This window comes from Neovison vison, chromosome 7, assembly GCF_020171115.1.
Source record: "Neovison vison isolate M4711 chromosome 7, ASM_NN_V1, whole genome shotgun sequence".
Classification (NCBI taxonomy): Eukaryota; Metazoa; Chordata; class Mammalia; order Carnivora; family Mustelidae; genus Neogale; species Neogale vison.
Window position 1 is genome coordinate 4,481,028 of NC_058097.1, and position 22,675 is coordinate 4,503,702.

Here is a 22,675-nt window from a genome sequence, read left to right on the forward strand (position 1 = left end):
CTGCCCTTCTGACTTTGTCCCTGCCAGGCGGCTGGGCGCCTCCTCCCTGAGCCTCTGCTTGGGCTGTCAGTACAGGGGGAGGAGGGGGTAGCAGAGTCTCCGGCCCTGGCCGGCTCAGCTCCTCTCTGGCCAGCTGCACAATCCTTCCCGGAGCTCAGTTTCCTTGTCTGTAAATCAGAAACACCCTCCGGTTGGGAGGTAAGGAGAACACCAGCCCCCGCAGAGATCGATGCTCTTTCTCCCTCCTCCTCTGCAGGACAGGAAATTGGCTAGGTGAGAAATGCAAACGCCACTTGGAAAAACACAAAGTACAAAAGCAAGAAAGCGCCACAGGGTCCCCTCTATCAATTTTGCTAAGTTGCAAAGAATGCAGAAATCAGCGGGCAGCTGTCTGTTCTAAGAATAGATCAAAAAGGACTTCCTATTCCAATGAGCGCTTTAGAATCCAATTAAAAACCAGAGAGATGTTCACTCCATTTAAATTTTAAATATACCTTATGATTAATTTCAAACAAAACCCAGGAAAAGCTGATCTTTGCAAAAATGCTAGACAATTTCTCCTCTCCCCACCTTTTAAGCCACAGAGTACGGAGAAACTAGTCTCTCTGGTCGGAGCGTTAGGGTCCCCTGGGGTCAGGGCTGTGCAGCCCTTAGTGGTTCCCAGTCCGGAGGCAGTGAAGGTGAGAAGGCCCGAGGGAGGGGAGGCGGGGAGAACAGGAGAGACTGGAGGGAGAGGGAGGGGTGGTGGATCAGGGGTGGGGCGGAGAGCGAGCAGGCAGGTTTCATGATTCCCGGCCTGTGCAACGCAGAGGGCAAGTTCCTGCCCTTTCTGCCCTGGGAACAAACTACCTCACTTAGTTACCTTTAGAAACTGTGAACAGAAGCCAGAAGCTGAACACGGGGAGGAGAGGATGGAGAACCTACTCTATGCAGGTGAACATGATGGGGGCCATTCCTTTGGGCTTCTCAGCAGCCCCGACATGCCCGTGTGCTGTTGATACCCCATTTACAGACGGGGAGACTGAGGCAAAGTGACGGTAGGTGGCTCCAACTGTTGGGCCCTGTGCTGCCTTTCAGAACAGAGAGAGGCCTGTGAGCGAGGCAGAGCAGGTCTGTCCCGAGTCCATTAGCACGCGGGAATCTTAATCCCATTTCCAGCAGAGCCCAGGCCTGAGGGAGTGGGGAAACCCTTGTAGACAGGATTGAGATGTGGGGTGTGTCTGAATCACGAACCCCAAAGTGCGGAGGCCACGGGAGGGGAGTTTGGACCAGCGGTTGGAGGGGGACCGGAGCAGACCCTCTCCTGAGATGGGGTCTGAAGGGTGGGTCGGGGGACAGGGGCATGGAGCACAGCCTTCAGTCTTTAGCCCTGAACTTGGCACCCTACGGAAATGAAGGATGACAATCTACCGAGCACCTACTGTGAGCTGCTCCACTGTGGGCACTTTACAGAGGAGACACTGTGGTCCAAGTGGTTCCCTGGGGCCCCTGAGAGCACGTGGGATGGAGCCAGGTCTGGGAGACAGCACCTATACCTGCAGCCACGGTGTCCCCCTTGCAGTGATGTCCCCCGGACAGTGGGTGCCCTCTGGTGGGCTGTCAACTCAACGATGCCAGGATCCAGTAACCCGCTGCCGCCTCCCAGACCCGCTCTTGCCATGGTCCTTCTGTAAAGGATGCTGGGTGTACACCTGGGCATGTGACCATCACTCAGAGGAAGCGGGGAGCCAGGCCGTGTCAGCTGCCCTGCCCTGCCGGGAGCCGCACGTAAGTGTGGCAAGTGCAGGGACAATGTGGCAAGTGCAGGGACAACAGCCTTTCGTGTAACCTAAGTGGTGTGAGGGGAGTGTCGCTCAGTGCAGCGTGAGTCAGCCCAGCTCCCTCCCTCCGGCGACCTGCACTGACCCGAGGAGACAGTTACCCTCCCTCTCCGGCTACTGTGACAGAACACCACCGACGGGTGACCTATAAACAACAGAAATTTGTTTGCAGCTCTGCAGGCTGGAAATCCAAGCTCAGGGCGCCAGCGCGGGAGGCTGAGGGCGCTCCTCGGGGCACAGGTGGTTTGTAGCCTCCCAGGGTGGAAGGGGCCGTGGGCTCTGTGGGGCCGCTTGTTGAGGGCACTCAGCCCGCTCACGAGGACCCCACTCTCATGCCCTAATTACCCCCTAAGTCCTCACGTCCTAATGTCATCACCTTGGGGGGACAGGGCTCCAAGGTATGAGTTTCAGGGGGTGGGACGCAGCTTTCAGACCACACGCGCCCCATCCGCATCCCGGGCTGGCCGTGCCACCTTACAGGGCACCTGCTAACCCACCGTGAGAAGCCGCGAGGTGAGGCCGGGCAGGAAAGCAAGCTCGCTGAGCGTGGTAGGAGCTGGCTGACGGGCGCACAGGCTTGTCTGACTATCTGCCCGCTCCTGTGTCTCTGGTTTGAGATGGCGCGGGAAGCGTGTGTGCCTGTGTGTGCTCGTGCACGGCGGGGGGGTGTGTGTGTCCAGGGTGGCGGTCTCGGCACGCCTGCCACTAAGCAGCTCAGGCGTGACCTCTTTCTCGGCCCCTTGACGGCAGCGCCTCCCCGGGGCCCCCGTGGAGCTCCAAGCCATGAGCGTGGTCACCAGGAGCCCAGAGCCCTGCCGAGCAGCTGCGGACCACTTCACCGGGATTCAGAGCCAGAGACATTTCCGGGGGGGCCACCACCCCAACACTGGTCGCCAGGCAACAAGCCCCATGCAACAGGGGACGCAGAAGGAGCAGGGGTTCGGTCTGGAGGACAGAATGCGGAAGGCCAGGGGACCCGTCTGTGGGAGTGACAACAGCGAGACCAGGCCACAGACACCCCAGGGGGCCTCCTACAGCCACAGGCGAGGCCTCTGCCTGCCTCGCCGTTCTCGGCAGACCTGGTACATCACAGCGCATCGCGGACCACGAGCCTCGTCGCCCCGAGGCCACCGCCACTGCGCCACCCCCAGCGGTTCACGCTTCGCCCGACAAGCTCGTGCAGGCCCGTTAGGTTCATCAGGAACCTGCGTCTCTGCAATCGTAACGCCCACCGTCCAATTCAAGCCCCAAGGGACACCGCCTTGTGTGATGCTCAAAGATTTAATTTAGTCAACTCTGGGCGGTCATGAACATTTCCCTACGCCCGGGGGCTCCAAAACACGGGTGCCATGTAGTACACAGAGCCCTCTGTCCCTGTGGTGAGTGGAGAGAAACGGCTAAGACAACCTCGGCTGACTACGTTCTAAGCTTGGAGTAAAGTGCTCTCACCTGGGCCACCTGCCCAGGGCCTGGTGAGGCTGGCTGGTCCACCCAGGGACGACACCCAGCAGAGGTTCTAGAGCTTTCTGAAGATGGAGGCACCATAGCACTGCCTCCGGCAGGGACCCTGACCGCTCCCCTGGATGGGGCGGGGGGGTTGGAAGGTGCGGGAACAGCATCCCGACCCCGTCCCCGTCCAGCCCCCCACCCTCTGGCGTCAGGCACAGCCCCTGCGCTCCCACAGTGGAAGTCAGGCCACAGCCTCCTCTTCCGACCTTGCTGTGGGTCAGAGAAAACACGCTCTAACCCTGTTCGACTTAAAAAAAAAAAAGCTCCTTTTGACGCATAAGCCTCCCTAACCTATCCCAAAAATCATCCTCCTCAGGGGCAGGGACGTCTGCTTCGGGACAGGCTTATAGTTTGCTGTTCTTCTGAAACTGGGCCACGAGGCTGAGGACCTGCTCGGAAGCTTTGATGTTCTTGGAGCAGAGGTAGCTGGTGCTGTTGGCGGCCGTCTCCCCCGGGTAGTACCGGTAGTTGGCCATCAGGCCGCAGGAGCTGGCGATGCCCTTGAGGCTCTCATCGGCCATCCAGTTGATGCGCCACATCACGGCCCCATTCTGCAGGTGGAAGTTTGCCACGGGGTTCAGGGCGAAGCCCCGGTGCTTCTCTCCATACAAGTACCAGGCGCAGAGCCGCATCAAGGGGGCCTGGAGCGCCTGGACCAGCTTCTCCGACTTGACCCACTCACTGCTGCTGAGAAAGGCCTTGAGGGTCTCGTTAATGGGACCACCTGTGATCTCAGAGATTTCTTGACACTCCGAATCCGTAAAGAGTTCATTCCTCCCGTGTTCCTTCGCCTGTGAGTTCAGGAGTCCCAGAAGCCACTTGGTGAATCCAGGTATAGGAGACAGACTTGAAAATGTCCCAAGGTGAGGAAACTCTTTCTGTGAGGCACGGTTGGTTGGGAAAGGAAGGTGGAGAAAACACACACACACACAGTTCAGCAGGCTGGTCACTGAAACGGAAACACCCCTCCATTTACCACTTACACCTCCTTAAGCCCTGCATGCCGCTGTCTAGTTCACACCACGGTATCTGATGTGCGTTCATTCTCTCCTTTCAAGGCACATTTATTATGAATCTGACACACACTAGGCCCCGGAGGCATCCTGAGTCCCCGAGGGGGGCCTGTGTGGTGGCTTCTCTGTCTGCACCGTGTGTCACAGTGGCAAGTCGGGCTGGGCCCGAAATGAGAAGCGGGGGCTGCGGTGCCACGGGGCTTGATGCGCAGTCTTCTGCCCACAGCTCCTGTCTGTGTGGCACACCGCGCCCTTCCCAAGGACTTCTCAGCGGCCACAGAGCCTGGTTTGGCACTTGGCACGCAAGGACCCAATGGCTGTGTCGTGAGCGAGTAACTTGTCCCACGACTGCACAGCGCGTGCGAGGGCGGGCTAGAGCGGAGGCCGCGGCTGACGCCCATCTCAGACAGTTCGGTTTATCAGACGACATGGTGATGGTCCTATGAATCTCAAGGACCGTCCCGTAAAACTCTAGCATTTTCTGAATGAAAGACCAACAGACCTATCACGCTCCAGGCCTCTGAGAGCGCCGCTCTGCAGGTCTGCTAAAGCGGAACTCCTCTGGTCTTCCCCGAGGGGGACGGGTAGCTCGCGCCCCTGCTTATGCGCTCAGGAATCATGAGCCTTTTCTCGTTTCTCATTCAAAATTCAAAAACGTGACTTTAACAACAGAATAATATAAAAAGACGAGACTATACCATGATTTTCCTAACCATGGTCTTTTCACTGGGCACTTCGGGCGGCTCTCCAGAGTCGGCCTTCATAAACCGCGACGCACACCCCCGTGCAGGACAGCGAGAGGGCCTTTTCTCGGGGTTCTCCCTGGTGACTGTCAGGCTCACAGCCAAGTGTGGGACCAGGGATCCCCGCTTTCTCCTCCCGAGGATGGCTACTGGGCTGAGGGGCCAACTCTGACCCATCCGGAAGCAGAGTCGGGGGGTGAGTTACCCAGAAGCCCGGATTCTGCCCTCCTTCTGAAGGCCTTTCTCACTCTGACATGCCCCCTGCTCCCTCTCCCTGCTCCAGTCATCAACACCGTCAGCAAAAAACAAGGAAAGAAGAAGAAACTTCTATTAATTAGAAATGGCTCCCATCGCCTCTGGGGAAAAGGTGGCAAGAGAGTGATTCTAATGAAGCTGATATCCTGCTGAATCCTGAGTTCTGAGATTTAAGATTGATTATGAATTTAATAGAAAGCACGTCAGTGTTTTAATTCCACTCTGTCATTCTCCACGGAAGAGCTTCTGCTGTCGGTGCCTTGTGGAACCACCCAAAGCAGAGCCAATTATTAGCAATCTAATTATTTTACCTAATAATTACATTCTGCTCAGTGCAGTTCACTCAAGCCCCTTATGAGATCGTTTCGGAAAGCTAGACCTGGAGTGAACGTGAACATTTCACTTGTAGGATGGTGAAGTGTTTTTCCCAGGGCAACAGAGGGAAGTTATTAAAAAAAAAAAAAAGCCAGAGTGTTTACCTTCGAGCTGCCCGGTCTAACCTTGACACTCCCTCATGGCCGATGAGAAAGCCCACGCTGAGGGGGTGTCAGGGCCAGAGCCCAGAGGGTGTGGGGGCCGGTCAGGCAGGGCCACAAAGTGTACTGTCCAAACTGGGACAGGAGAGTGAAGGGGCTGGTGGTTACGGAGCCAGGACAGCACATGCAAGCCAGCAAAGGCCCCAGCTGCCAGACGGAAGGTTCCCCGGAGAGGCTGGTGTCCTTGGAAACAGCTGAGAAGCCAGTTTCCAGATGCCCCTTTCTCGGCACTGCCTCCTTCTCCCGAGTCTCTTGGGGCACCTGGGACAGGCCAAGGGCCATCTGGTTCTTCCTCTCCCCCCCCAGGCCAGGTCCTCTTTCGTCCCTCGTCCCAGAGGCCCTGTGCCACACCCACCTGCAGCTCCTTGAGGACTCGCTTGACGAGGACCGTGCCCAGCTCGACCCCCTGCAGGCCGGGCTGCGTCAGGCTGATGGAGTAGAAGATGGCCGCGGAGATCTCACTCCTCTCCTCCGTCTCCGACGGGGGGCACTCCTTCACTATGGCCTGGAAGACACGGCGATGGTGGGCCTGGGCCCCTCGCTTCCCATGCCTGCCCGACCTCCTGGGGGGGCGTGGGGAGAAGCTGGGGAGGGTGAGAGCCTGGAGACCCTCGCCCCTGTTCCCGGACATGACTCTGGAGACCAAAGGCCTGCTCTGATCAGAGATCTCTCTGGAGGTGGCAGCTGCGCAGCTCCCCGGGCTGTTTGCCGCACCTGCGCCATGTTGATCGCATGGAACTTCGCAAAAAACAAAGTGTGTCTGCTTTGTCTTTTCTCTCCCAGGCCTCTGTGCTGTGGGAGCCAGTGACAACTCTCCTCCCGGCCCGCCTGCGACACCCAGACCAAACCCACCCTGCCTCACCTCCCCGTCCCCGGGCTGCCCCGTGCAGGCCTGCTGGTTGCGACTTATTTTCATTCCTGCTCTCCAAGCTCTAGGTTTCTAGATTCCTCAGTACGCCATACATGGCCCTGTACAGTTTTCCTTTTAGGAAATGTGCTTTTCTGTGTACCTTTTTGATTTTGTGCTACATCCTTGTTTTTCCTCCGGGAAAACACACACACACACACACACACACACACACCCCGAAAAGACTCTGCAGGCAAGGGCTGATCGATGAGCTCCGAGTTCTGAAGGCAGGGTGCTCTGAACCTCGCTGTTTGAAGGTTGCCTGACCACGGGCAAGACCAGGGGGCTACCCTGAGTTCGCGTCAATGCAGGCACACAGCTTGCTGCTGCAGAACCTATTTAAGCTACTCTGACTTCCACCAGCTGCATCAGACTCCTGTGGTAGCGGGGTTCCGCCCTGAGCCCTGATGAGGCCTGGGAGTTCCCAAGCTTTCTGAAACTCAGTACGGAAGGTGCGCTTGTGCATGTTCCCTGGGGGGAAAAATGACCTCCAGCTTTCATCCCCTTTGGATGCTCAAAGGGTCTTTCCTGAGACTCCTGAAAAATTAAGGACTGCTGCCACAGGAACCTGGGGCGGCTGGTGACACAGAGGGAGGGACACCCCCAGGGCCCCGGTCTTTCCAGAATTCTGTAGGTGATCTTGTGTTTCTTATTCAAAAAGTTCCAACAAACCTTTTTTTAAAGTGTTTAAAGTACAGACGGCTCTCTCTTTGGTTAGACAAACGAGATGTGCACGATGTCCCAAGAGGCAAGAAGTAATTGCATAAGGAAGAAATCACGAGTTTCTCCAAAACCTAATGCCAAGTCCTGCTGTTAACCCTGGGGAGAACGCCTTCCATCGGCTCAAAATACGTACTTAAATACACACACGCACACCCTCCCTGTGCAGGACCCCCTCCCCCATCGCGCTCCCATATCCCCCAGTTTCCAGCAGGGAAGGCACTGCCCTGAGGCCGGGGGCGTGGGCTGGGCTGGAATCCCTTCTCATCCCTACTGGCTCTGCGATCGGGGCACATCACTGAAGTTCGCGGCAGCCTCGGTCTTCTCACACCCACCGAAGGACACTATTAGCAGGAGTGACGCCTCACGCGCAGGGCGCTGAGCGGCGACGCAGGGACAGGCTTCCGGGGCCGACCGGCACGAGCAGACGCTCCACCAACACACACGTACGTAAGAGTGCGCCACACGTGCCAGCCCGGGGCCTGGATCCGACTCAAAAGTCAAGGCCGGCTTTCTGCGTCAAAACCCAAGCAGGGAATCCACATTTAGATACACGCACGAGGATCCCGGGTGGGAGGGCGAACCCGATGTACACGTCCTCGTCTCTCTCCTGCGTCCTCTCCGGCGGGTGGCTGGGCCCTCAGGTCCAGCCTCTCGAAACTGTACACGCTGCCCGGATGGGCCACTGGCTGCGCTCTTAGGTCTGAGCATCTCCCAGGGGTAAACCCCTCTGAGTGGGAATCGTGGAATCGTGGGAAAGAACGCCCGTTCTGTTTTCATAGACAGCGCCACCCTGCCCTCGGGACTGCGAGCGGGCCCAGCCCCCTCAGACGTCGGAACCCCTCAGGCAACTTCCCCCTAGTGCTCAAGAACTCCCGCCCCTTTGCTCCCCTTGACTTCTCGGCCTTCTGACACCAGGAAACGCAGCCCCTGAGCCTGTCCCGGGGCCTGTCCTGTCTTTCCTGCTCCCTAACCGCCATTCCAGACCCAAAGCCCGAACGGACCCAGGCGTCTCGGCTCCTGTCACCTTCCTTTCCCTTCCTCGGGGTCTGCCCTCGTCCCCCGGCCCCGCTCTGGTTCTTCTGCAGCAGCCCCACCCCTACCCCCGCCCCGTATCTGCAGGAAACATCGGGACTTTCTCAGCAATCTCCTAGCAGGCAGGGGACGCGGGCCTGTCCCCTCGGCTCCCCGGGCAGAGCGCTGGGCCCGCCGCAGGCACGCGGCACACAGTCTGGTTTTCATGTTTGTAGTCACAGTCTTGCACACCTGCCCACAGGCCCTGAGCGAGCATCACGCGCGGAAGCGAGTGCCCCCCTTCCTCGGCCCCGGGTCCGCTCAAAGTCAGTTCCCGCAGAGGAGCGCCGGCCTCGCTGGGGGACTGTCTATGCAGGACGTGCCTCCGCCCCGTGGCTAGATCTGGACGATTCTTCTCTCGCCAGTTCTAAACGCGAATGCCTCAAGCAACACACTTCATGGTGGGGACGGGAGCAGGTTTTAGAAAAACGGACGGGGCCCTGTGGGACGTCCCCGGGGTTCTGCCGCGACCGGGCCGGTACCTGGATGTTGCTGGAGATCTCGCCGGTCAAGGCCACGTGGAGCACGACCAGGGGCTCCTCCGGGGTCGCGCAGTGAGAAAAGAAGTAACATCGCCTATACGGGCCGACGCGTCGCTTCATGTCCATCCAGTTTTTCACAGGATGCACGGCCTCGGACCTGAGGAGAGGTTAGAAAGCAGCAAGGCTGCTGGACGATTTAGAAGTCAGAGAAGCACGGCTGACTCCGGTTCCCTCTACTCAGCAGAGCCAAATAAATCCTTCAAACAGAACTTCAGGAGAATTCAAAGAAAATCGTTTTAATACGAAACAGTGCTGACTGAGAGGAACTCCGATGAATTTTACACACAAAAGGGTCCCCGAATTCTTAATACCTGGTGTTCAGACTAGTTCGTGGGGCCCTCGGGAAACAGTTGTGCAGCAATTTTATTTATTTTCCAAAAAGATTGTTTCTTTGAGAGAGAGAAAGAGAGAAAGAATCCGAAGCAGACTCCTCCCTGAGCGCGGAGCCCAGCTCGGGGCTCGATCTTGTGACCCTGAGATCATGACCTGGTTCCATTTCCCGAGCGACCTGCTCCAACCACTACCTTGTTTTTGGCAAGTGAAATGACAGCCCTTGGAACTGGTCGCGGTGCAAAGTGCAAGCTTCCGCAAGCCTTAGCTTCCTTAAGGTGGCACGAAGCGTCTAGACCTTGAGGTGCGAAGAGCTTCTCCTGCCTGAGGACCGTAGTGACACGCCGGCCTGGGCTTCCCCAGGTCCCGGGCACACGGCCATCCTGCACCGTACAGCCCACTCAGAGATCTGCCCAAGGGAGAAGTTTGCCCAACCAGGCAAGACCCTAACGCACACACTCGGTCCCGGGCAAGTGCTGCGGCTCTGACGCTGGGGCCCATGGGAAACCCGAGGATGTCAAGGGCACCCCGCGTGGGGGCCTGCGGGCACAACAGCCGGTGGCCAGCTGTGATCATGATATCACCAGCTAGGATGGGACACTATTTATGAAGCCCATGCTTGGCCCCAAATGCACGTGCAGACGAAGACTGGCCCTCAGCTAACATTTCGGAAGAGTGAAAACCTTGATACTTACTCGCTGATTTTCTGCAGCACCTCACAGGGCGAGTGCCAGGTGACCCGTTCTAGGTTCAGGAAGCCGGAGGAGAACCACTCCGACAGCATACCCTTCAGCACGCCGTTCATCTCCTGGAAGGGAGAACACGAGAGCATTGGCTGCCGGGCCCCAAACAGCATGTGCGCCTCCGCCTTGTCGCCGGCTGGGATGATGGCCAGAGCGGGACACAAAAGCCACCTGCAGGGTGCCTCTCCGAACAGCTTCCCTGCGGACAGTCCTGACCAGGCGTGCGTGGTACCCAGCTCTCTACTTGGCCACTCTGACCCCAGTCGGAAGAGGCCTTCGAGCGAGCATTCAAGGCGAGCTAAGCTGCCCTAATCAAATGGTATGTTCGGGTGCGTTCACTGCCGTGAACACGACCGAAACCCTGAGGTTGACAGAGTGACACACGGGCTGCCATGCAGGGCGCGGCTAACCCAGGCGGCACGGGGCTCGCGTCCTACACTCTCGGGAGCACTATGGGATGGGCCGAGACATCACCCCTCGTTTCCCGAGAGAAGCATGTGCGGGGTCCGGGGCCCCAGCTGTCAACTCACCATTTCAGATCTGAACATCTCTGAAGTCAGGATGTAGATTTCACATGACAGCGGGTCAGGACTGTGGTGGGAGCGGTTTTTCCTACTCTAGTGGGACCTAATAGTGTGTCCGGCGATCAGCACGCTTATATTTGATTAAATTATTCTAATCTCTCTTCACTTATTTGTGGCCGACCCATGTCCAGAAGTGATGGGAGTCAACTTCACCTTTCGAGCAAGAATGGTACCAGATGCGTAGGGAAAGGAGAGGACACAGGGGCAGACCTGGTAGCCGCCCGTGACACGCTAAACATGCACAGCAGTAGGCCACCTGACAGCCAGAGCTAGAGGACGCCCGGGGCTGCAGACACAGCTTGCTCCTCAACAGCTGCCTCCCTTTCTTCCAAACGCACAGAAGCCTATGCTTTAGGTAAGAGCATGGCTGTCCAGATTTAAGATCACACTGTAGCTAGGGGTGGTCACATGACTGACTTCTGGCCAGATGTTAATACAAGTGTCCTGGAGCAGTTTATGGGAACCTTAAAGAATGGCCAGAGTATACCTTCTGCCCATCTTTTCTTTGTTGCTCCCCCGCAGGCTGGGCAGTGATGTGATGGCTAGAACTGGAGCAGCCATCTTGGGCCATGAGGCAACTCTGGGGATGAAGGCTTTTAAGGCAGAACCAAACCAAAGTCTGGGTCAACTGACGGAATCACAGAACAGAATCATCCCTGGGTGTCTACCTCTAGACTCTGACACAACAAACTTCTCTCTTAGTCAAATCACTATTATTTTGGGTCTCTGTTACTCATGGATGAACTATGTATTAACAGATACACTGAATATTATGACTGAATAATAATAAGCATCTCAGAACATCTGGTACAGAACTGAAAAAGAGCTCTAATTGCAAAAGTTGTAAAAATGTTATAGGACTACTTCACATTTTATTCCCTGGTAAAAGGTGAGAGGACTCACAACACTGTCACTTGAGGACAAGCTGCAAGTGAGTACAGGGCTGGTGGGTCACGAAAGGCTTCAGAACGAAGTGAGGGCCATCTGTAGATATTTCAGGCCTGGGGCACAGAGCCAGCCCCAAATTTGTTCTGTGTGACCCTATGGGGGTGAGGAGGGAGGTAAACCGCGGACCAACGCGGGAAAGCATGGACCAAGTCAGACTTGGACTGAATTTAACACAAAGGAGAAGCCCTGAATAGCTAGGGTGACTACAGATGCCGTCTTGGGAGAGAGAGAACATCACCATAGGTGGGGACCAAGTGCACAGTTGATTAAGGATTTGGTGGAGCTGTTTGAAGGATTTACGGGCTGGACCAGATGCCCTTTGTAATTTTTTTATTCTCACTTCCATAACCTGGTCTTCACTCAGCTGTAACCTCGCAGTGAGGGCAGAGGTGGTTTGAACTTCTGGTGCTCAAAGAATTCAGGGGGTTGGCGGTTCAGTGGAAGGCGGGTAGCAGACTGATGTCAAATGAAAGAGACAAGAAAGACTGGAGAATGGCGAGGAGGCAGTGGCAGGTGGAAGAGGAGAGGCCGTCGACCAGGCAGCACAGAACCACTGCTGATAAAACACTGCCTCGGACCACACCAGCTCTCAGTCTTCCTGGGTTCCTCACGCACTCCTGAGTACACGCTAAAAACAAGGGACCCGTTCCCCAGAAAAACGCAAACACGTGAGTCAATTTCCGCACACCATTTCCTGGGATTCATGGAATCCTCTGAAACTCACCTCTGGCTCGTCCCAAGGGGCTGGAGGACCCTGGGTTAGGAACCTGTGCACTGGAGGGTCAGGACTGGACGAGCCAACCTCCACGTGGAGGGTGCCGGGGCCTCTACCACACTCACGACAGGAGCGTGCGGGAGTACCTAGTTTCAGGATCAATTCGGGATTAACGCGGAAAGAAATGGCTTGGCCATGAGAGCTCCCCCTCCAAGGTCTCTTGGTTCTATTTTGGGCTACTGACCGCTGTGAAATGTGACTCTGCCACATGAGATCTGGAAATCTAGGTGAAAGGGCACAAGTCCCCAAGCTCAGTGCTCACGCCGCATAGCTGTCTGGGCCAGACCGCAGGCGACAGGAGGAGACACGGCCTCTGGATTCGCTTTACGCGCATCAGTTCCGCCATCAATCCCGTCATCAATCCCAGACTCTCACCCACGACTGCCGGGGAGGCCAGGAGGCCTGGGCTCAGCTTTCCGGACCTGCTGACTGGGGTTATCTTGGAGGACACTGTGCAGAAGGCCAATCAAACTCCCCTTTTGGCAGAGAAAAAGCGGTCTCCCACCCCATCTCCTGAAGTTGTTGGCTATCAACATCTCCCCACGTTTGGAATGTGGAGCAAATTAGTTTTCATTGCTCGGAAGCCCTGAGCTGGGACAGGGAGCTGGAGGCACTGGACAGGGTCGCGGCAGCACAGCTCAGACATTCTAGGTACGATTCCCATCGGTGGCGGCTGCTGTCCCCCAGGGGACTGGGGCATCCCTGCCAGACTGCAGATAAGGTCCTTTTTGGTCTAGCTGAGCACAGAGTTAACAGAACCAACAAGGACCACTGTGTTTACTGCAAAGCAGGACAAGTCACCGAAAGAGGTCATATGACAAAGCGTCCAGTGTGGCTGGACCTCGAGACAGTGGGGACACCGGCCAGTCTGCTGTGAGTTTAGCCCCTTCTCTGCTGGCCCCCGTGCTTCTGTCAAGACTCGCACACCTCTCATCTCCCTGGAATTTCTATGTTCAAATTGCCATCAAGAAGCCCTTCCAGGGCGCCTGGGTGGCTCAGTGGTTAAGCCGCTGCCTTCGGCTCGGGTCATGATCTCAGAGTCCTGGGATCTGGGATCGAGTCCCGCATCGGGCTCTCTGCTCAGCAGGGAGCCTGCTTCCCTCTCTCTCTCTGCCTGCCTCTCTGTCTACTTGTGATCTCTGTCTGTCAAATGAATAAATAAAATCTTTAAAAAAAAAAAAAAAAAGAAGCCCTTCCATTTTCTAAAGGCCAACTTCCTTCTGGTACCCACAAGCCACTGAACAGAGCTCGGACCTCCTAGAATGGGAACTCGAGTCACCTTCACAGGGAATTTTTGTCTCTAAGCAACGTAACTGCTTGACCCCAGTCGGCCTCAGAAGAAAAACCGAAGGCCTCCACACCACACACACACAGCACGCGCCAACCCTAACTACCAGTAATCACAACCCGGGACCCTCACGAACTGTGCCCTTGTCTGTGAACCTGATTTTGGGCCAAGCTGCACAGTAACCCCCAGAGCACTTCTTAGAAGGGAACCAGGCTGACCTTGAGCACACCAACCACTGTTAGAATCTCTCACCTCAGTGCACAGCCGATGTGCCCGGGGGCTAAAGGACTTGGCTAAAATCATGCCTCTCAGCCGCAGAGGTCAAGGACAGTCCTGAGAGTCAGCCCTTTCCCTCTCCACACAGGACCTGCTTCACCTGCCGCCCTGGGAGACACCCCATCAACTTCCTTTTTAGCTTCCTACTTGCCCATTAGTCTAAAAATGCCACTGCAGCCTGAACCCACAGCAGCCCTCATGCAAACCCGTGCGTGTCCCTGTGGCTTCGCCCTGCAAGTCTAGAGATGAGCAGGTGCGGGAGATGGCACAACTAGGACACGGTGCCGTGGGCATACAGGGAGGGACGCTCAGATCGGAGGCAAAGGCAGAGAGAGCTCCCTGCTCTTCCAGCATCCCAGGGCACCATGGGTCCCTGGGCATTTGGGACTCCTGCTCCAATGATTCATATGCCGAACTTCCGGTGCTTTCTAACACTGAATTCCTCTGAGCAAGAGGTTCTAGCTGTCGCCTCTTTAGCTTGGATGCAAAATCCAGAATGACGCAGAAGAAACGGAATCAAAGTGCATTGTGCACATCATGTGATCCCAGGGACAGATTACAGAACTGGATCCCAGGGACAGTGTCTATGGATTAAAAAAAACAACGAACTATTCTCTGAAGGGCTTGAATGATAGGGATTTATAAAGTGCTATGTGACTATGTAGAGCAAAGGAGAAGAAATTCAATGGATGGAGTTCTAATGGTTACACGCACTGGATAGAAGGACACGATCTCCAGGTAGAGAAACGCCAAGAGGTGTGACTGCAGGTCTAGAAAAGGCTTCTTGCCTTTGTCTAGACCACACGCAGAGGCAAACGTCAGGCTATTGCCATTCATCCTCTGTTCAAGAAATACCCTTCTTGCTATTTCTGCCTGTTGATACACAATCTTCCTTCGTGTGTGGACCACCCTGCCAGCTGAGGACCTGGCTCAGGATCTCCCCAGAGTGAGTCCCTTGCCCTGCCCATCCCCCAATCTAATCTCAATGTCACAGCTTTCGGCTCCCACACTCCTTCCCGCCGGAATGATAAGCTGAGTTTTCTTGTGTGGGCAAGAGCAAGGGGCTGGATACGTTCGGTAACGAGTCACAGAACCAGAGCCTTTAGAACTGGACGGGACCTTAGTCATCACTGGGGCCGAAACACTGAAATCTGCCAAGGGCTGTCCAAACATCTACCACGAGGCCTCTGCTGGCCGAGCAGAAATCTTCCAAGCCCTCTGGGCTTCCCTGCGGGCTCAGAACTTGGAGTGCCGCAGTGTGACATCAGGACAGATGGGAGGAGTGAGTGTGGCGACTCCCTCTTGTGGCCGGGCTCCTCTCATGTGTCATTCAGCATTCTGCTATGCCAGACGTTTAAAACAAGGCTCCCAGTTTTCCAGGGGTTGATCATCGAGTTGGAGTTGGTGACGGGGGGAGGGCAGTTGGTGGAATAATACATTTCAAATGCTCCATTCTGATGTTAAGGCGTAAAATCCAAGCGAATAATGTAATAATACACACAAAGATAATGCACGCCCTGAAGCTCAAACCCGGCTGCGGTCACCTTGAACTGGTGCTGGAAAAGCTGAATGCTGAGCAGCTGCTACGCTAGCGGGCTTCCCAACAAGAATCAGGCAGTGAGGTGGGGTCGGGAACTTTCCATCAGGGCCGGCTCAGCTGGAGAGAGGGTCTGTGGAGAGGAGCGAGTGACGGATGGTCGAGCCGGCAGCGTCTGCGGCGGTTTGGGGTGCACCAAGAATGCCAAAGGAAAGGAATCACATGTTGACCCTTCTGGCCATGGCAGGACTGATGACTTTCCAACAGGGAGCAATGTCTACTGGTTCCAGAGAAAGGTAAGCACTGGCGTTACCAGTAAGATGGAAGCTCGCATGCTCACTCTTGGGAGAAGTAACTACACTCACAACTAGAGAACATTAAACTCCCCATTTGGTAAAAAACTAAGTAAAACAGAACCAGTAATTCACTGGGTTGTTTTATCTTGTCCTTGATTTAGCAGAAAAAGGGAAAGTCTAAGAAAACCAAATCCCTTTTAGATCAATAAAGTCAACAGCTCTGAGAATCAACGGTTCACAACAAAGTACACAATTCTGGTCAGGACTGGGCTTGAATCCCGGCTCAGGACGCTGGGCAATGCACTTGACCGTGACCAGCTTTAATTTCTCCATCTGTACAACGGGTCCTTACGGCTTGCGGAGAACGAGATGAGCCAGCGGGTGAAAAGCACCTGCCAGCCACCATGTCTGCTATTAACTCTTCCCATACTAGACTAGAGTGGAAACTCCTGACCAAGTGACCTGAACACTTACACCAAGAGCACGCCTGGTGTACGACAGACACCCAGTGGCCACGTGTTGTGCGGAAGGATGGAGAGAAGGGTGGATTTCATTCTGGGACAGGTGACATTCTACCTAATTCTCCAGTCTTCCACGTAGTAAAAACCAAGCTTCAGAAGGGCCTCCATGGTCCTATCTCAAGAAAAATGAATGAACAAACAAACCTGTGCTTGGATTGGAGACTTCCTCCAAGCAGATGGGAATACATTGAGTGTGCAGAATATAACGTCTCAGCCATTCAGCCTGGGCTTGAGTCAGAAATGGGATCAATTCAAATCGTGGCCCTCGATGCACATTTAGCACTACAGATTAACCAGCCATCACAAGAATCAATCACAGCACTGGTTATCACTGAGGTTAACCCCATTCTTAACTATCCCCAGTGTTCGCGCTTCTGAGGCCAAATTGCTGAGAAAGATGAAGTCTCTCAGAGGCACCGTAGCTCACCCCTCAGGATGTGGTTATGAAACAGGGTGTAAAGCACCCCAGGCTGAGGTCTGGGTAGGTGACATACCTACTTGCTCTGACTCCTTGGTCCAGTCTCCTGACCTCAGTAGGTTTCCTTAACCCACCTAAGAGTGAGGACAAGAACGTGAAAACTACCACGCCAGTGTTAGGGTTCTTAAATGAATTTGGACATAACTGTTCAACTGCTCAATTTTTCAAAGCCAACTGCGCCGCAAGACGTTCCGAATGTTGGAAGCTTCCTGAAACTTTTACATCACTTTCTGCTCACGAAAAGGGCAGACCAGTGGTCCCTTCAAATGTAATACCCAGAGCAGAAGGGGACGACGCCCAAGGTCAGCGAACTTTGCAGGCAGCGTTTATCCGCACCTCAGGTGCGCTCCCTCTGCTCGGTGCCCGGTGACTCGAGTGCTCAACCGGGAATCCTCACATTTCGGGGCTGAACTCAGTTAAGTGCAACGTCCTGCCCTGCGGGTCACTACGCAGAGACCAGACACCTGTCCCTGAGCATCCCGCAGGGCTGCTCAGACCACGGCTGACACGCCGCGGGTGTGCGGCTACCTTCTGCTGACACCACCCGCGTTTTGGGAGGCTACGTGATGCTCGGCGGCACGCGCGTTCACGTGCACCCCACGACGGCACTCAGCTACAACAGCAAGAAAGGGACTTCGTGGAGCACTCTTAACCGTGGCGGCGCTGACAGTCGCGTTAAAGGTAGGCGGTGCCGGGTGTCTAGGAAGCGGGACACTGGAAACCCTGGGCCAAGGCGAGGATTCGGAAAGCCTGGGAAGGAAGGGCCCCGGGGGGAGGGGGCTGTAACTGGGGGTGCGGGCTGGCAAAGTGTGCGCGGCTTCAGGCCGGGGCAGGTGCAGTGTTTGGGGCTTGAGGACAGGTGGGGACTGTACCGGGAGGGCCGCCAGGAGCTCGCGGACCTGGTGCAAGGCGGGGGCCCGGGCGGGGCCTTACCCGGACGTGCGGCCCCTCCACCAGCTTGAGGGCCTGCGCCTCGAGCAGGTCGGCGCGCAGCCGCACCAGGAAGCGCACGCCGCCGTCCAGCTTGCTGATGTGGTGGAACAGGCCGCGGTAGCGCGGCACCAGCGCGTAGCGCAGCCGGTCCTCGGCCTGCAGCAGCACGGCCGCCTCCCGCGGCTGCTCGCGCAGCTGGAGCACGCCGGCGCTCTGCTCGGCCACCTGGCCGTGGTCCACGCCGAAGCCGCGCGCCAGGCGGCTCAGCAGCTCGGCGCGCTCGGCCGCCTCGGCCAGGCCGCCGTAGAAGCTCACGAAGTCCGCGCACTGGCCCTCGGCCGGCGCCGGCGTCTTCTCGCGCAGCTCGTAGGCCGGCGTGGCGGGCACGGCGCGCCGCAGCAGCTCGTCCATGGCCCGCTCCAGGGCGCCCGCCTCCGCCGCCGACCCGCTCGACAGCCGGGGTCCGAGCGGCCGCGGCGGCCGCGGTGGGAGCCGCAGCGGGAAGAGGCGCCGCGCCGTCAGGGCTGGCCCCAAGCCTCGCATGGCGCCGCGCGACAGCTGCCTGGGGGACGCCGGCGCCGGGGGGCTTCCGGCTTCCGGCGCGCGCCGGCTTCATTGGTCGCGGCCGAGGGGGGCGGGTGGAGCGGCGGCCAATCGGAGGGCAGGGCGGGGGCGGCGAGGGGGGCGGTGCGCGGCGCGGGGCCAAATGAGCGCAAAGGTCCCAGCACCCGGGAGAGGCGGACGGGGCGGCGGGGCGGGTGTGTCCAGTGTCCTGGCCACCCGAAGTCACCGGCTCAGTCGCGGTTCTCTTGCCCCCCCCCCCCCACCGCGTACGCGCCTCCCCCGCCCTAGAGCTGAGCTCTGCTACCGCCAGGTGCACCCGAGCCGCTTGGGTGGATTACCGGTCCCTCGGGTCTGAGGACGACGTGCTTCCCAGTGTCCCCGGTGGCAGTTCCCTGGCGGGCTGGCCTTTGTCTCATGTCGTGCCTAGGCGCTCTCAAATCGTTGCCAGGGTCTGATGACACAAGATGCCTCCCCGAGCAGCAGCCCTCCTCTCTGCGGAGCCCGGGACCCAGGTCAACAGCTGCCTGCTGCAGAACCCCTCAGGGACGCCGCAAATGGGGCCTGCCACCGTTTTAGTCCCCAACCCGTCCCTCCTTTTTTCTTTTTTTTCTTTATCAAAAAAAAAAAAAAAAATTTGAGAGAGAGCGCGCGTGCCCAGGAGGAGGGGCAGGAGAGAGAGAGAATCTCAAGCAGAGGCCCCCCACCACTCCCACCATGCAGCAGAAGGCAGGGTTTCTATCTCAGAAACCCGAGATCATGACCTGAGCTGACACCAAGTTGGATGCTCAGCCCACCGAAACACCCAGGTGCCCCCTCCCTCCTTCCTAAATTCATTTAACAGTGTTCATTAACCACCTGTTTAAGTGCCAGGTCTGGTATGAGGCCTGGAGATTAAAAAAAAAAATGAACTAGGTAGACCTATGGTGTCCCAAGGAGTTTACGGTCCAAAGCAGAGGATAACTGATTAATATATGGAGAGGATAATCAAACTGTGATGGGTGCTAAGGAGGAAATAGGCAGCGTGGAGTGACGGGACCCAGCAGGGTTGGGTAGGCTTTGCACTGTGACCAGAGTGAGCAGGGATGAGCCGGTGACATTTAAGCTGAAACCAGAAGCTAGTTATGGTTTGAAGGGGGAGGCAGGACAGGGGGGAGCTGACCTATTCATTCTTTCAAGTTCAAAAGCACAGTTTTTATAACTTCTGTCCTGCCCTTCATCCCACATAAGTTTTAGTGTGATTTCTACTTTTTTTTTTTTTAAGGTTTTATTTATTTGACAGAGAGAACACAAACAGGGGGAGCAGGAGAGGGAGAAGCAGGCTGAGTAGGGAGCTTGATGCAGGGCTTGATCCCAGGACCCTGGAATGATGACCTGAGCCAAAGGCAACTGCATAACCAACTGAGCCATCCGGGTACCCTTGACTTCTACTTTAAAAGGGCTCCTGAATTCCTCCCTTCTCTCTGCCCCCCATTCCCCTTTGGTGCCTCGAAACCACATCCCTTCTCACTGGGGCCACAACAGTAACCTCTTTGCTTCCAGGCTCAGACCTCCAATCCATTCCTGGCATCAGCTGTTCAGTGAACTTTCTGTATTATTCCTCTAGCCATGTCATTCACTGGTTGAAAAACCAAATGCTACAGTGTAGCAAGGCAGACCCCACACCAACAGCCCCTGCTCTCCTTTCTAGCCACATCTTTTGTCTCTTTCCACCTAATTTCTATTACTCTGGGGCCCAGTGGACTAGGACTAGACTTTTAGATTTCAGAACTCATTCCTTTGTGTTTTTTTTTGGAACTCATTCTTAAAACTCTAAGAGATGCAACACAAGATGGGGCAGGAAAGGCAGTGGGGAAGTCAGTGGGTTGTTGGTGTCGAGGGTGGTGGAATTACACCCAGCCTGTAGCCTCCAAGTACAACCTATGGCAGTCTCTCCTTATAGGAGGGAGATCTCCCACTGGGAGACTAGAGGGAGTTTGCAGGGCCTGATGCCAAGTTCAGTGGAGTCTAGAAAAAATCCAGTCAAGATCTCGCTGTGCTCTTTGAAAAAGAGAAGCCTCACCTAGGTACAAAGTCTGAAGGACAGCGTCAAGGAGCCTGCTGACATCAAAGGGTGGACAGTGGGCTCTTGGGAAGGGCCTTTCTTGTTTGTTTGGGGATATACAGGGCATCTCATGATCTGTGGGTACCAGAGACTTTCTTCCTTAGTCACACAGTGGTAACTGATGTCCCATTAAACCCCCTTGGATGTCCTGGACATGCTTCTGAGGAGAGAGATGCAGGCAAGCACCGGTTAAGCCCTTTATCTACCCCTACACACTAATGGCACTTTATTGAGCACCTACTAAATGTAATCTGCTATTCTTAGCCTTAAACACATTATCTCATTTAATCCTCACAATAACCCTAACTTCAGACTGTACAAAATAAATTCCAGATGGCTTAAGGACTTTCAGAGCAATTTCAGAGCAAGAAAAGGCTTTTAAAATAGGACACAAACCATAAAAGAGAGATTGGTAAATTTAAGTACATTCCCCCCCCCCAAAGTTCTTTATGTTTAAAACAAAATCAAGGGGCGCCTGGGTTGCTCTGCCCAGGTTAAGCATCTGCCTCTGCCTCTGTCTCTGCCTCTGGCTCAGGTCATGATCCCAGTGTCCTGGGATCGAGCTGCACATCGGGCTCCCTGCTCAGTGGGAAGTCTGCTTCTCCCTCTGCCTCTCCCCCCAGCTTGGCTCGTGTTCTCTCTCTCTCTCTCAAATACATAAATAAAATCTTTTTTTTAAAAAAAGATTTTATTTATTTATTAGAGAGAGAGGGAGAGAGAGCGAGCACAGGCAGACAGAATGGCAGGCAAAGGCAGAGGGAGAAGCAGGCTCCCTGCCAAGCAAGGAGCCCGATGTGGGACTCGATCCCAGGATGCTGGGATCATGACCTGAGCTGAAGGCAGCTGCTTAACCAACTGAGCCACCCAGGCGTCCCCATAAATAAAATCTTAAAAAAAAAAAAAAACCAAGATCAAAAGACAAACACTACATTGGAAAAATATTTGCACGCAGTGAATCTTCCTAATACCTAAAAACCCACAGTGCAATGTGGAAAGACTGTCAACCCAACAGAAAAGTGGAGAGAGAGAGAATATAAGGGAGTTCTTAGAAAAGGAAATTGAATCGGTTCTTTAAAATATGAAAAGTGCTCAACTTCACTCATAATTTTAAAAAGGCAAACTGAAACTCCAATGAGCAACCAGCTTTCATTTACTGGACTGTAATGATCAGAAAGTTGATAAGACCCGGTCCCATGCTCACAGGCTATGGGGACACAAGCACCCTCTGACCTTGCTGCTGGAAGTATGTCTGTCTCGGTACCAGCCCTGTGGATGGTGCCTTTGCAAGATCTATCAACACGGCCGATTGGCCCAGCGATTTTTACTAATAAACATCTGATCTGCTGAATGGGTTAATGACAGGTGGGATCAGACTTGGGACACTCAATCAGCAGGACCAAGAGATAAGCATAGAGACCAGGATAATATCGGGTCCCCCTCCCCCCCAAGGAAATGCAGCTGGGGCTAGAAGAACGGAATCTGACCATGGCTGGGACTCAGCTTCAAAAATCTAGAATCTTCTAGCCAATAAGCAACTGAAGCTTGCTGTGGGGGGCTTCTTGGAGCAGTCACCTTTGCAGAGGCAAGCAAGGGAGGCAGACAGCCTTCTACCAAAATCCACTGGCTTCCAAGTCAGCAGAAGGCTATAGCCATGCATCCTGGACCTGCCACTCACGAGTTCAGTGACTGTGGGCGGGTTTTGTCGCTTTTTAAAGGCTGTTTCCACCTCTGTGAGATGTCGATGACAGCAATAACTGTCTCACAGACTTGTTCAGTGAAACAATTCAGGGCAAGCACATGGCAAGTAGAGACTAACATTTTAGCTAAATTGTTAGAAATAAATAAAGGAAGGAAGGAAAGTTTTGTAAGTAAATAAAACAAATTCTTTGGGGATGGGTGTAAAATCATTTGCATGTGTCGGAAATGAAGCAACATGCTGACCCAGGGCAGGGATATTTCTTCATGTCTGAGACCTGTAATTCCTGTGCAGCTTCTTTCTGGAATCCTACAGTAGGTGAGGGGTGAGGCAGCTGTGGAGGGGGGAGTGGGGAGCTGACTGACCCAAAGCCATAACCTTGAGCAACCACCGGGATGACAGCAAGACAATAGTTACAGTGATTAATAAGAGAGAGCTGTTTTGCCCTCTAGGGAGTTTGGTTCTTTCTTCCTCCTCCTCTGCCCA

General features: G+C 55.2%; 1 protein-coding gene across 1 annotated transcript; it reads right to left on the minus strand.

The window, feature by feature from the left end:
• Window positions 1–3,085: 3,085 nt before the first annotated feature.
• Window positions 3,086–18,371, minus strand: MLYCD (malonyl-CoA decarboxylase). The gene is made up of 5 exons (XM_044255649.1): window positions 17,829–18,371; window positions 10,145–10,257; window positions 9,060–9,216; window positions 6,232–6,381; window positions 3,086–4,207 (listed from the first exon to the last, which is right to left on the minus strand). Exons 1-5 carry the CDS (start codon window positions 18,369–18,371, stop codon window positions 3,674–3,676), a joined length of 1,497 nt encoding a protein of 498 aa, XP_044111584.1. The 3' UTR covers window positions 3,086–3,673.
• Between the last annotated feature and the right edge of the window lie 4,304 nt (window positions 18,372–22,675).